We start from the raw sequence: 15110 nt of genomic DNA, 5'->3' as shown, positions 1-15110 counted from the left end.
GCCGCCGCGGGGATGCCCGCGCCCGCCGCCGCGCCCTGAGCGCCTTTGTCTGCCGCCCGCGCCGCCCGCCGCACCACTGGCCTCGCGGGCCTGCGCCGCGGCCGGGGTCGCGCCCATGAAGATGGAGCCGGGCCGGCCGGCCTCCCCCGCGGGCGGCGCGTGCCCCGACCCGGAGCCCGGCGGGCCCGACGGGCCGGGGGCCTCCCGGCGCGCGCCCGCCGCCCCCGCCCCGCGCCGGGCCGTCGGCTCCCCGGAGCCCGCGGCCTGCGCGGATGCCGGGGCGGGCCTGAGCGCCGGGCGGGCCCCGGGGCTGGAGCGGCGGCAGCAGCCCGCCGGCCCGGAGGCGCGCCCCGAGAGCGGCCGGGCGCTGGCCACGGGCCCAGGAGCCTCTTACCTCCTGCCGGGCCCGGCCGCCCGCCCGGACCCCGAGCCCGAACCCGACCGGCAGCTGCCAGAGCTCGGCCCGCTTCTGTCCTGGACTGCAGAGCCCGAGGATTATGGCACCCCGGTTTTCCCGGACAGCGCCTGCCTCCGTGTGCCCGGCTTCAGCCACAGCCAGCACAGGAGGCCCGAGGTCGACTTCTTCCCTTGCTTCCCCTCGGCCTCGGTGGGCGAGCTGACGCTGGAGGTGGGTCCCGAGGACGCGGACCGGCCCTCGGACTTCAGCCAGACGTGCCCCCTAACGAGCGAGCCCGCGGCGTGTCCGGAGGACGGCCCCCGCCTGCGAGCCGTGTTCGATGCCCTGGACGGCGATGGAGACGGCTTCGTCCGCATCGAGGACTTCGTGCAGTTCGCCACGGTCTACGGGGCAGAGCAGGTAACTAGGCGAGCGCGCCCGGGCCCAGCCGTGGTCGGGGAGTGAGCGGCTCATACCGGCCGTCCCGCGCTCTCCTTTCGGGACTTCTTTGCTCGGCTCTGCCTGAATTTCCCTGGACTTCCTTTCCTGCCTTCCAGGAGCTTCTGTTCGAGGGAGTCACCTTCTCTCCCTGTGCCCACCCCCCCACCCCCGGCCCCGCACCACACCAGCTGGTTTTTCCCAGACGGAGAGGCGCTTCTGGCGTGGGGACATGCCCCCGGCCCTTCCCGCCGCCGAGGGCCACGCTGATGGACACCTGTTTTGAGCACAGTTACTTCACTGTGCGTGGTTGGCAGTGTTCTTCCTGGGCCGTGGTTTACTGTTCGGGACACCGTGGTCGCTCAGTTTTCGTGTCTAACCCTCTGTGTCCGAAGGAAGGAAATACACCCCAGGGGAAGGGAATGGGCCCTAGAGCCGGGTGGTGCGTGCAGACTGGAGAACTCCGCCCCTCTAGGAGGTGAGCGGTGTAGACAGGTGACCAGGATGCACAGGGCCGTGTGTCAGTGGGCCCACCCGGCCTCCAGGGCTGCGGCTGCTCCGGAGGAAGGTGGGCCTCAAGGTTTGTCCTCCCCCTGTGTCTCGCACTTAGGGACGTTTAGGTCAGGGTTGTGTGTTCTGACATCCCATAGGTTACTGGCGTCCGCTTTTAAATACTTTACTTAGTCGTAGGAAGTCCCTACAAGGTTGATTTGCTAGTTTTTACATTTTATTGACTTCTCACGTGCACGCGTTTGGTAAGTGGGTGTTAGGGTTAGGACTAGAGGTTTCTAAGAAAAGAGGTAAAGTTGACACCGTGCTGTTTAGGGTGTCAGTTATAACATTTACGAACCTTTATGGGGGACCCATGTGTCCCCCTGAGTATCCACAGCGTGCCTTGAGCTGTAAAGACCTGGGTCCTGAATCAGCCCGGGAAGAGGTGCGCGTCCCTGTGGGCATCCTGAGCGTTGGCGTCAGTGTCCTGCCTGCATTTAGCTCTGTGTTGGAAGACATTGCTGAGGATGGGCCTCCCATCTCTTAGTGTCTCTGTGTCACTGGCACAGAGACATCATAGGACTGGCAGTTTCCTATATTGGCAGCATGGATTGTGATTGTGATTGCTGGTTCAGTTTCGTTTCTTTTCTTTTCTTTTTTTTTCTTTCTTTTCTTTCTTTCATGTGTATTTATTTTGAGAGCAGGGAGGCAGAGAATCCCAAGCAGGCTCCGCACGGTGTGAAGAGCCTGATGTGGGGCTTGATCCCACGAACCATGAGATTGTGACCTGAACCGAAATCAAGAGTCTGATGCTTAACCGACTGAGCCACCCAGGGGCCCCTTGTTCAGTTTCTTTTGATGCTTTTCCTTCATGCCACTGGGCTGGAGGACACCACGGCATCCTTGGTTGTCGTGTGTGTGTGTGTGTGTGTGTGTGTGTGTGTGTGTGACTAGTGCCATGTGTCTCCTCCCCAAACATACCCTTCCTCTTTACACCAAGCAGCGATTTTAGAGAAATACAACATTTGATCTTGTTATCATAACCTGACTCTGTGGCTCGTGTGAAGCTCGTGTATGTTTTCACTGGAATACCGCCTTTTTCTGAAGTGGTGGTAAGCAGGTGGTTTTCATGTCACTTCACAGGTAAGGAACTGGAAACCCAGGAAGGATGAATCACTTTCCCAAGACCTGACAGATTGTCAGTGCTCCAGCAGGGACTCTCACTAGGTCTTTTGAGTCGTAATCTTTAGGTGGCTCTCACCTTACTACATTTGGTGGCTCAAAGTGTTTCCACAAAGTTTCGTGTTACTAACTGCCATAAAATCCGTTTCATTTGAGAAACGCCTTTTGTAATTGTCCTTGTCTATCACAGTGGGAAAAACTTGGGTGCTATTTGGGGTTGAGCTTTCTTGTGATCACAGAGTAGAAATGAGTCAAAATTCTTTGCTCTTATAGCTCCTGGTGGAATTTTAAATTTGGTGTCAAAGCCAGATGACTTGGGGTTTGGTGGAATGGGCGAGTATCCGGAGATCGCTCGTGGCATTGCCCCTTTCGTCTGCTGGCCCAGACTGTGCAGGAAGAAGCAGTGCTGGGTGTGATCTCAGCTTGACTTGGACAGACTTCCTGGGATGGTGGAGGAGAGCTCTTGTTTCGGAGCAGATAATTTACGGAGTAATGAAAGGTTGATTTTTGTGTCTGTGTAAGCTTTAAGCTTTGCTAGCCTTTCTTATGACTCAGGATTGCTTTTGCCAAGTCTGATGTCAGAATGCATTATAGAAGAGCAAAGAAAAGAAATATTTTCTGATAGTGAAGTCGTTTAAGGAAAAGTGAAGATTTCTGCCTCATGATGAGTATTTTTAAACTTTTAAATGAAAAGTCTTAAACATGTTCAAAGATAGAGGGAATGGTTTAGTGAAACCCCCCGCCCCAGTTGCTCTAGTCTTGGCTAATCTGTCAGCTCCCTCTTTCACACTGTGTGGGAAGTGCACACCTGACATTAGATTCCATCTGTATGTATTTCAGCGTGTCTCTAAAAGATAAGGATTCTTTTTTTAAACATTTGTGATTTAAAAAAAAAAAAACACCTAGGAACAGATAAGGTGGATAAGAGCAATAACGATAAGTTTTTGTACTTTCCACCTTGAGATTTCAAAATATTGAGTGCATGAGACTCTTACCCTGGTCACATTACTGTCTTTGATGATAGCAGCTCATTATCTTGATTATTGTCAAATTTTCAAAGGTAGCACGTTGAATAATCTGTTTATGAAGGAAGCATTTTAAATTATTTAAGCTGATTATCTGAATTTTTAATGGAAGCAGCTCCTATTTATAATACAGAAGGCTTTTGTGTCCCTCTTTCTTTAGTAATGTTATGGTGTGTTTGGCTCCCCTTACATCATCTGGGTGGTAGATCAGGTGTGGTGTAACATAACACAGTGTTAGTTATCAGCAGAGGGAAGGAGGAAAAGGACTATAGTGGAGCTTTCTGGTTGTATCTTACTGAAGCAGGAATTCATAGGCACTAGTCGTGAAGTTGGAATAGGTTATTTAAAAAACAGTTTTTTTTTAACATTTATTTTTGAGAGACAGAGAGACAGAACATGAGCGGGGGAGGGGCAGAGAGAGAGGGAAACAGAATCTGACACAGGCTCCAGACTCTGAGCCGTCCGCACAGAGCTGACACGTGCTCGAACTCAGGAACCGTGAGATCATGACCTGAGCCGAAGTAGGACGCTCAACTGACTGAGCCACCCAGGCATCCGTGGAATAGGTTATTTTTAAGGCCTCAACCATTTCTTTTTTTTTTTTTTAAATTTTTTTTTTAACGTTTATTTATTTTTGAGACAGAGAGAGACAGAGCATGAACGGGGGAGGGGCAGAGAGAGAGGGAGACACAGAATCGGAAACAGGCTCCAGGCTCCGAGCCATCAGCCCAGAGCCCGACGCGGGGCTCGAACTCACGGACCGCGAGATCGTGACCTGGCTGAAGTCGGACGCTTAACCGACTGAGCCACCCAGGCGCCCCAGGCCTCAACCATTTCTGAAGATTCTTCATTGACATGACCCCTTCATACTAAGAGGGCTGATGCTTTTGTAGCCACTAGCAACTCATCCTAAAACAGAATTGGCAAAATAAATTCCAAGAGTATTGTAAGAAAGGATTGGTTTCTTTTGGCTTTACTTTTGAAAGGAATTAATTACCACTGTAAAGATTATCTTCATGTTTATTACTACACTCACTTCAGCATTTACATTTAATAGTTACTGATCCTTTCCAGAGTACCTACACATTGAAACACTGAATGCCCTTCACTGACCTTGTAGGCACTGTCCTCTTCAGTGCTTGCATGAGTAGGCTGCTGAAGGAAGCGTTGATGCTCAGGTCTCCCTGCTTCTTGTTCCTGCCATGCTGCTGGAGGGCAGTTGGAAGTCCCTAGAGACACGGCTGCACCTTTCAGTTGCCTCAGTGTCCTTCCTGGTTTCTTTCCTAGCCTTGAATTTGAGTGTGGGTGTATCTGTGTACATGAGAGAGAATGAATGCCGGTGTGTGAGCAGGTGCATGTGGGAGCTGGTGTGGGGTGTGCGTGCATACTTCTGGGTCTGTGTGTTGGATGAATTACTAAAAGGCAGATGAGGTCCCTTTCTGTGCTTGGATCACAGGCAATTTTGCTAGTGTTTTAAAAGCATCTTTTTCATATTATAAAAGTAACACATGCTTATTAAAAATTGTGAAAACAAAGAGTAATGTAAAATATAAAACAAAAAAAAAAGTGACCAATAATCCTATTTTCCTGAGAAAAAATATCACTAACATTTTAGTGTATCTCCCTACAGACTTTTTTGTACACACAAGCACACACATACACAGAGCTTTGTACACAATTGAGATCACAGTGGGTAAAAGCTAAATTATTTTATTTTATTTTTTTTTTATTTTATTTATTTTTTTTAATGTTTTTTTATTTATTTTTGGGACAGACAGAGACAGAGCATGAACGGGGGAGGGGCAGAGAGAGAGGGAGACACAGAATTGGAAACAGGCTCCAGGCTCCGAGCCATCAGCCCAGAGCCTGACGCGGGGCTCGAACTCACGGACCGCGAGATCGTGACCTGGCTGAAGTCGGACGCTTAACCGACTGCGCCACCCAGGCGCCCCAAAGCTAAATTATTTTTATAGATGTTCATTGTTTAAAAACATGAGACTAAGTCATATCAGTAAGCAAAATAAGAAAAATAAAAACCACCTATAATTTCACCACCCAGAGTAACTACTTAAAATTTTTAAATGTAAATTAAAATATATGTAATGAATGCTTCATTGTACAAAAACGGTGTAATTCCCATGTCTGTTGTTCTGAACCCACTTTTTGACCTGTTTTTGAAATTAAAGATCTCTGATACCAGTTTACTTGTTTCCAGGAAGATTCAGAATTGTTAGGCGTTATTCCCACACAGAAACTGACATACAGGAAGAATTTAATTCCATGTAGACCGCACAATGTTGTAAAGCACACCAGGCTCATGAATTGCTTCCCTTCCAAATACTTATTTGTTTCAATTCCAGAAACAGGGTCCAAACATTAGTTAAAATTGAAATATCAGACACAAGAGTTAGGCATCCACTGAAGACTATTATGTGGTCCTTAGCAGTGGTTATTACAAAGTTACCAAAGTAATTTAGATTAGTGCTTCTGATGGAATGAATTGTATACCATTATTATAACTGTGAAAATTGTCCATGTGGAAAAGTTTTGAAGGAAATACTAAAAATTAGTTGTAGTGTGTATGTGTGTGTATTGGGGAGGTATATTTGTAGAAGGGGGTGAGTGGTAGGGATGGGCTTGGTTTCATTTGAGGTACGGGCCACATTTTCTGTTACGTTTACTGATTTTACTTTGGAAAGTAGTGTCTGTATATGTATCACAAATTTCAAGCCATATAAAAAAGAGTCTAGTAAAAATTTTATTACAATCTTTAGAAATAGAAAATTACACCCTAAAGATAAAATACTTACATGTCTTATTTTGACTCAGTTAAGGCTTTAGATCAAAATACAAAACACACCTAAAGAAACTCAGATTTTTCTGAGGAACTTTTTATAGAATATTGAATTAGCATGTTCAGACGCTTATCGAAGATAGACTTAATTTGTGTTGATATTTGGAAAAATGCATATTAAAAATGCCTGTAATTCTTAAAGGTTGGCTACTAGGTGGGATGGTGCTTTCATCAATGTCTAATAACATAAGTAATTCTGAGAGCTTCCTGGTGAAAAGAAATGCACTGTAATTTTTGAAAGTTCTTGAGAGTGGTAGAAATGATTCAGTATCATGGTTAGGGAGGAAAAGAAATTTTTTCTGTGGGTACAGTTTTATTTTTCTGTCCAAATATTTAATGCTTGTTTTAGGTAAGTTGGTATTACTCTGGTTATGATCTAGCTAATTTTTTAAAGACCCATGCCTTCAGAAGGATTTAAGAATATACAGCTCCTGGAATTCTAGTTTGTTAAATGATCTATTTTACTTTTTCTTCTGTTGGATAATTAAAAAAAAAGTTTACAGAAGTTTTACAGCCTTTTGTGCTGAAAGCTAAATCATCCTGCTGTAGTCAAAAGTGAGCTTGTCTGTTAAGATCCCTGTTTTGAGCTAGAGTTCCATGGGATTGGAAATTTATGCTGTTGTGTCAGAGGCTTTAATGATTCATTGTTCTTTTTCATTTCACATAATCTGTTCTCACTTCTCTTTAACCAGCTCAGATTATGATTGATGTGTGGTACCGGCTGCCTAAGTTTGTTTATAGGTAGGTGGTTTATATGTTCAGACAGGAGGAATTGTTCAGCACTTTAAGGACCATTATTGCCCTAAATCATTGGGTCAGTAACAAAACAATGTGCTTAGCATTTTACCGTCTTGAGCAACCTAGGGGTGTTTTGTAAACAGTTTGATTAAGCTGCCTGCCAGTGACTCATTAACTGAATATATATGTGTGTGTGTATATATATATACACACACACATATATATTCTTCAATAGATTTTATTTTTAAGTAAAAATACCCACCTAACGTGGGACACAAACTTAACAACCCTGAGATCAAAAGTTGCATGCTCTACTGACTGATCCAGTCTGGCACTCTTGAGTAGTCATATTTTTAAAAGTTAAATGTAATTTAAATTTTACTAATAGATTATCCATAATGAAAGGAATTAAAAGTCCACATGGACTAGAGACATTAGTGTTTCCTTTGAAAGCCTGCTAAAGTACATTTTAAAAAGTTCAGCCAGTGAAAGAAATTTTTTAAAACGTTTATTGATTTTTGAGAGAGAGGGAGACTGTGTACTGGGGAGGGGCAGAGAGAGAGAGAGGGACAGAGGATCCAAAGTGGGTTCTGCACTGACAGCAGAGAGCCCGATGCAGGGCTTGAACTCAACGAACCGTGAGATCATGACCTGAGAGAATGTTTTTTAACTTGAAATACAGACGAGGGATGGTAGAAGGCTGTGAGTTTCGAGTGAGGTCTGAGCAGAGCGTAGCTAGTTTCTGGTTCTCCTCAGAGCACTGATCATGTTTATGGGCTAAGTGTAGGGTCCAGTCCCTGGTCTCCCTGATCATATCTGTAGAGGAACCTCAGGTTTTCATCTAGAAGATGAGAGAGCATAGCCAGCCTAACACACCTCTTTGGCCCCACTGTGTTCTCCAGTAGGGGTCTCAGTAAGTTTTTTTAAAAACAAGATAAAAGACTGATGTAAAAACTCTTGAAAGCCAAAGGGGGAAAAAAAAGACAACCTGGTAGAAAAATGGAGAAGAGATGTGAAGACATCCCACAGAAAAAGATACACAAATGGTCTTGAAACATATGAAAACATACTCAGCTTCACTCATGATGAAACAGATAAATGCAAATTAAAATCACTTAGATAGCATTTCTCACTCATCCTGTTGGCAAAAATGTCAAAACTTGAACACATTCTGTTGGTGAGGCTTTTGGGAAATAGGCATGCTCTCATATTGCTGGGAGGGTGCAAAGTGGCACGGCCCTTATCAAGGGGAATTTGCAGGATCTGCAGACGTACTGACCCTTTTGCCTTAACAGTCCCACTTCTAGTAATTTACCCCGAGGATGTACCTCCACAGATAAAAATATCAGGTGCACACAGTATTCATCGCAGCATTACCTGTGAGTAAAGTATGGAAACAACTGAAATGTCCATCCAGGAAGAGTGAACTGAGGTTTGTTCAGGAAACAGAGCTGTGCAGCTGCAGAGATGAGGGGGGGACATTACTACAAACTGGTAGGGAGTGATGTCCAACATGCAGTAAGTGGAAAGAAAGTACAAGGTAGAATGCATAATTTGTGGTGAGAAAGAGTGGTTATTATGTGATTCCCCTGCTAGGTGGCTCCTAGAGGAGTCAGACCACATAGCTGGAAAGGAGAATGGGGCTGGAGGGGAGTTAGTGTTTAATGGGGAGAGTTTGAGTTGGGGAAGTTGGAAAAGTCCCAGAGATGGATAACGGTGATGGTTGTATAACAACGTAAATGTACTTAATGGCATAGAACTGTATACTTAAAAATAGTTAATTTACCACAACAAGGATGCCTCCATTAGGCATCCAACTCTTGATTTCAGCTCAGCTCATGAACTCCCAGCTCATGGGGTCACGCCCCACACCGTGCTCTACGCTGGCAACGCAGAGCCTGCGTGGGATTCTGTCTCCTTCTCTCTCTGCCCTTCCTCTACTTGCTCTCTGTATCTTTCTCAAAATAAATAAAAATAAACTTTAAAAAAAAAAAGGTTAATTTACCACAATTAAAAAAAAAAAAGGAAAAATAAGATGCGGGATCTGAGATGCAAAACCCTAAGTGAATGACTTTAGCTCAGAGGAAGGGGAATCGACAAACAGAATAAGAAACCAATGGGGCGCCTGGGTGGCGCAGTCGGTTAAGCGTCCGACTTCAGCCAGGTCACGATCTCGCGGTCCGTGAGTTCGAGCCCCGCGTCAGGCTCTGGGCTGATGGCTCGGAGCCTGGAGCCTGTTTCCGATTCTGTGTCTCCCTCTCTCTCTGCCCCTCCCCCGTTCATGCTCTGTCTCTCTCTGTCCCAAAAATAAATAAAAAAAAAATTAAAAAAAAAATTTAAAAAAAAAAAAAAAAAAAAAAGAAAGAAACCAAACCTCAGGGTGTCTGGCTGGCCCAGTCGGAAGAGCGTGTGACTCTTGATCTCGGGATCATGAGTTTGAGCCCACGTTGGGTGTAGAGATTACAAAAAATAAACTTTAAGAAAGCAAGCAAGAGGGGCGGGCGCCTGGGTGGCTCAGTTGGTAAAGTAGGTTTTTGTATTCACAGGCCCCAGGACAGGCCTAGGCCAGCAAGATCTGACTATAAGGAGGTCAGGGTGGTGGTGGTGTGTAGGGGGGGGGGGAGGTTGGAAAGAAAGAATGCAAAATTAGAAGAGGAAATAAAATGTATATATTTGTTTCTTTTTGCAAAAAGAAATCTAGGAAGGATAGATGAGAAAGCAATTTAAAAAACTTAAGTGGGTGGGGACAGGTTGTAAGGTATATATGGGTGGGAGTGAAACTTGTTTGAGTCTGCCTTTTTATATATTTTTGAGTTTTGAGCCATCCATATATTCTACATATTAAGAAAACAAATTAAGACCATGATATAAACCAAACTGAATACACATAGGAGCAAAGGAAACCGAAAGTGAGTCGAATTACTAATATAACCACCTAAGAAAGATTAATTCACAGGTCATGAACACAGTACTCTGTATTCCTTTAGTGGGTTGTATTTAAAAGAAAAAAAAGAGGGGCGCCTGGGTGGCGCAGTCGGTTAAGCGTCCGACTTCAGCCAGGTCACGATCTCGCGGTCTGTGAGTTCGAGCCCCGCGTCAGGCTCTGGGCTGATGGCTCGGAGCCTGGAGCCTGTTTCCAATTCTGTGTGTCTCCCTCTCTCTGCCCCCTCCCCGTTCATGCTCTGTCTCTCTCTGTCCCAAAAATAAATAAAAAACGTTGAAAAAAAAAATTTAAAAAAAAAAAATAAAAGAAAAAAAAGAACTACAAAGAAACTTAATACAAAGTAGGTTTGTTGATAGATCAGCATAGAAGTTCTGAAATCTCTTTGGGTGTATGTCAGAGCAAACAAGTGTACTGCTTCTGGGAACCAGGGTTCTCTGGGAGGAAGGAGGTAAAAACATTTTATGGAGGGGCACCTGTGGCTCAGTCGGTTGAGCCTCTGACTCTTGATTCTCTCTCCCTCTGCCCTGTCCCCCCACTCATGTTCTCTCTCTCCCTCTCTCTAAAATAAAATAAAAAAAAAAAAATATGTTATAGGAAAGGTGAGGGAGAGCCTGTTGTCTTGAGATTTAAATTGAGGGTATCGGTATGAATATGTGATTTAAAAAACAATTCCTAGCTCTGTCTTCTGAAAGAGTTTAGGAGCAGTGACACTCCAGTAGCAGTGAGGACACTTAGCCCCCCAGATACCAGTTACAAACACCATTTCCTACTAAAGCACTCAGGGGCCCTCGGAGAAGTGACTTACTTCAGGTTTGGGGCAGGCAAAATTCAATGCGAGCCTGGATTATCTTGTACCAGAAAGCAAGGAAGTGTTCAAAAATTGATAGGGACGTGTCAAAAATGGAGCAGCTTGAATGGGTTCCCAGTGGGCAAATCTGGGACATTGGGATTGTCAGCAAAGAGTAATGATGACAACAGATACATCGAATTTAAAAAGTCTGTGGCATACAGTGAGTAACAACCAGTCCTAGTCACACTCCAAAGGAGGGGCGTAGTTCCTTACAAATGGCCTTTGAAGGAGAAAGTGACAGATTTAGAGAATCAGTGTTTTGTTGTTGTTGTTGTTGTTGTTGTTGTTGTTTGCTTTTTTGTGGGGGGAATCAGTGTTTTGTGATGACCAAGGTAATTATTGATTCAAGTGAGGATCATCAGTGGTTGCCAAAAACAGTCTGAAGTGTCATTCCACAGATGATTGATTCCAAAGGTAAAGAGAAAAGTCCTTACATTTGGAGAAATATGTCAGACTCTACCTTGACCAGGTGATCAAACTCTGACTTCCCAGTAATGGAGATTACATTGCCCCTTGAGGGGATACAGTGGTGGGGGCGGGGATGTGTGTGTCAACATTCTTGCCAAAAATGCTTACCCTGAGTCAAGTAATGAGGAGTAACCAGATAGCCTAGAATGTAGGGCATTCTGCAGTTGCCTGGACACTTGAAAATATCAGTGTCATAAGAAGGGTGGGGGCCCATCTAGATTGAGGAGGTGAGAGAATTGTAACAACTCGTGACTGGTTCTTGATTAGAAACTGGTTTAAAAGGAAACAAAACAAGTGTGAAGGCCATTATTGGGACGACTCGGAAAATTTGAATATAGATGAACTTGGGATCAGTGGTCATAATGGTATTACGTAGGAGGACGGTCCTTGTTCTTAGGAAATACACGCTGAAAGGGTTTAGGGAGGCATCGTGATGTCTGTACCTTAATACAATTTTTTAAAGATTTAATGATTTTGTTATTAAGTAATCTCTATACCCAACGTGGGGCTTGAACTCAAGACCCGGAGATCAAGAGTTGCATGCTCTACTGACTGAGCCAGCCAGGTGCCCCTCTGCGGCTTATTTTTAATAGTTCCACAATTAAAGTGCAGGTGTGTAGAAAGAGATACAAAGCAAATGTAGAAAGACATTAATAATTGAATATAGAGGAGGGATATACAGATGTTCTTTGTGTTCTTTGAACTTTACAGTGGGTTCACTTCAAAATAAAAAGGAAAAGTACCATATGGGAAGTTCATTGAGGATAACCTGTACTTCATCTTGTACTGTACTTTAGATTGTGTGTCCTTTACCAATACCCGATATAACCCTGAAACCCTTTGTTCTCAAACATGTTTTAAAAGGAATGTTAGGGGCACCTGGGTGGCTCAGTCGGTTAAGCGTCCGACTTCGGCTCAGGTCATGATCTCGCGGTCCGTGAGTTCGAGCCCCGCATCAGGCTCTGGGCTGACGGCTCAGAGCCTGGAGCCTGCTTCCGATTCTGTGTCTCCCTCTCTCTCTGCCCCTCCCCCGTTCATGCTCTGTCTCTCTCTGTCCCAAAAATAAATAAAAAAATGTTGAAAAAAAAAAAATTAAAAAAAAAAAAAATAAAACGTTAAAAAAAATAAAAAAAAATAAAAATAAAAAAATAAAAGGAATGTTACACACGCACACAGGTTTTACTTGTTATTAACTTCACAGCCAAGGTAGCATTTATTGATTGACAGTTACACAAGGTATGAAAGGACCCTTTCCTTTGACACAGGGGTTGAAATGGGAAATTAACAATAGCTGTACGTTGAAACCTTATTTATGAAAGGATGGTGCTTCCCCAAGAGATGTAAATATCTTGTCCAGTGTACAGATTCCCTCAGAACGAAATTTATAAAGAGCTCTCTTTTTCCCTCCCTCCCATTATTCAAGTGGATAAATCCATGTTTGAATAAATACGTGAAAGGAGCTTTGAAATACTTAGGGTGTCTAAAAATTAATTTCCTGTTGCAGGGTAACTTTATGTATTTTCTGCTTTGCATTTTGTCTGGGTGTGAAAATGTTCAGTTAGATGCTGTTGTAGAGAATGAGGTGTCTCTGATGGGGTGTTGCACGTAGAAGTCCTGAGGTCATTTTGTTGTGGATTTAGGTATGAACAAAGTACAATAAAACTGGATTTGTGGTTTGGGTTGTGCTTATGCCACAAATATGTTAACCATATGGTTAACTATGTACTGTGACCTTTTAGTGATGGTCAGTCCTTGCTGGGCTGGTTAAAGCCCTGGACTGCTGGTTCGTAAACTCTTTGTCTTAGACACTGCACATTGTGATCTCCCTCTCTCTCTCAAAATGAATAAACATTAAAAAAAATTAAATATTAATCCATTACATGTTAACATTAATGACAATTTGTTTTTGAGAGGGCACACAGGGGAGGGGCAGAGGGAAGGAGGGAGAGAGAAAATTTTTTTTTTTTAATTTGTTTTAATGTTTATTTATTTTTGACAGAGAGAGAGAGAGAGAGAGAGAGAGAGACAGAGCATGAGTCAGGGAGGGGCAGAGAGAGAGGGAGGCACAGAATCTGAAACAGGCTGCAGGCTTTGAGCTGTCAACACAGCCCAACGCAGGGCTGGAACTCAACATCAGTGAGATCATGACCTGAGCTGAAGTCAGATGCTCAAACGACTGAAACACCCAAGTGCCCCGAGAGAGGAAATCTTAAGCAGGCTTCATGCTTAGTGCAGAGCTTGACATGGGGCTTGATCTCACTACTGTGAGGTCATGACCTGAGCCGAAATTAAGACTCAGACACTTAACCAAGTGAGCCACCTAAGCACCCCAACATCAATGACATTTTTTTAATTAAAAAATTATTTTTATTAAAAAAGATTTTTTTTAATGTTTATTCATTTTTGAAAGAGAGAGAGCACAAGCAGGGGTGGGGTGGAGAGAGAGGGGTGGGGGGGACACAGAATCCGAAGCAGGCTCCAGGCTCCAAGCTGTCAGCAGAGAGCCCGACGTGGGGCTCGAACTCATGAACCGTGAGATCATGACCTGAGCCGAAGTTGGATGCTCAACTGACAGAGCCACCTAGGCACCCCTAAAAAAAATTTTTTTTTTTTTTTTTTAAATTTTTTTTTTCAATGTTTTTTATTTTATTTTTGGGACAGAGAGAGACAGAGCATGAACGGGGGAGGGGCAGAGAGAGAGGGAGACACAGAATCGGAAACAGGCTCCAGGCTCCGAGCCATCAGCCCGGAGCCCGACGCGGGGCTCGAACTCACGGACCGCGAGATCGTGACCTGGCTGAAGTCGGACGCTTAACCGACTGCGCCACCCAGGCGCCCCCAAAAAATTTTTTTTTAAACATTTATTCATTTTTGAGAGAGAGAGTGTGAGCAGGAGAGGAGCAGAGAGAGGAAGACACAGAATCTGAAGCAGGCTCCAAGCTCCGAGCTGTCAGCACAGAGCCCGATGCCAGGCTGGAACTTGCAAACCATGAGATCATGACCTGAACTGAAGCCAGATGCTTAATCAACTGAGTCACCAAGTGTCCCGTCAATGACATGTTTTTTGTTTTTTTTTTTTGATTAAAAAAAAATTTGGGGGGCGCCTGGGTGGCTCAGTCGGTTGGGCGACCGACTTCGGCTCAGGTCATGATCTCACAGTCCGTGAGTTCGAGCCCCGCATCGGGCTCTGTGCTGACAGCTCAGAGCCTGGAGCCTGTTTCAGATTCTGTGTCTCCCTCTCTCTCTGACCCTTCCCCGTTCATGCTCTCTCTCTGTCTCAAAAATAAATAAATGTAAAAAAAAAAAAAATTAAATTAAATTTTTTTTTAATGTTTATTTATTTTTGAGAGAGAGCAAGAGACAGCGTGTGAGCGAGGGAGGGGCAGAGAGAGAGGGAGACACAGAATCCAAAGCAGGCTCCCGGCTCCAAGCCATCAGCACAGAGCCTGATGTGGGGCTTGAACTCACAAGCCATGAGATCATGACCTGAGCTGAAGTCGGACGCTTAACCGACTGAGCCACCCAGGCGCCCCCCCACCCCATCAATGACATTTTTAATGAAAAATGCTTCCTAAAATAGTGAGAGGAGTGGCATTGTTTTACATTTTTGCAAGTCCCTTAAATGTCTGGCTTAATTGAAGAGAACTAGATTCTTCTATCTGCTTCTGTGAGCAGTCTATGTGTCATGTGGCCTGCAGAAAACCCTGCTGTGCACTCGTGAG

The 15110-nt window shown here is 44.7% G+C and overlaps 1 protein-coding gene and 1 long non-coding RNA gene across 3 annotated transcripts in view; both read left to right on the top strand.

Annotated features, from left to right (window-relative positions):
• The window catches only part of RAB11FIP3 (RAB11 family interacting protein 3), an 86209-nt gene continuing 71099 nt past the window's right edge, over positions 1–15110 (top strand). For both annotated transcript variants that reach the window (XM_058710965.1, XM_058710964.1), the window contains exon 1: positions 1–817. In XM_058710965.1, the coding sequence (XP_058566948.1) occupies positions 116–817 (702 nt within the window). In that variant the 5' untranslated portion in view covers positions 1–115. The remainder of the gene's footprint in view (positions 818–15110) is intronic.
• LOC131501198 (uncharacterized) lies at positions 4362–5733 on the top strand. The gene is made up of 2 exons (XR_009256686.1): positions 4362–5223; positions 5480–5733. It is a non-coding gene; the product is annotated as an uncharacterized LOC131501198 (long non-coding RNA).

The sequence above is a fragment of the Neofelis nebulosa genome, chromosome 18 (genome assembly GCF_028018385.1).
Source record: "Neofelis nebulosa isolate mNeoNeb1 chromosome 18, mNeoNeb1.pri, whole genome shotgun sequence".
NCBI classification, from domain to species: domain Eukaryota; kingdom Metazoa; phylum Chordata; class Mammalia; order Carnivora; family Felidae; genus Neofelis; species Neofelis nebulosa.
This window is presented reverse-complemented; position numbering and strand designations above follow the sequence as displayed.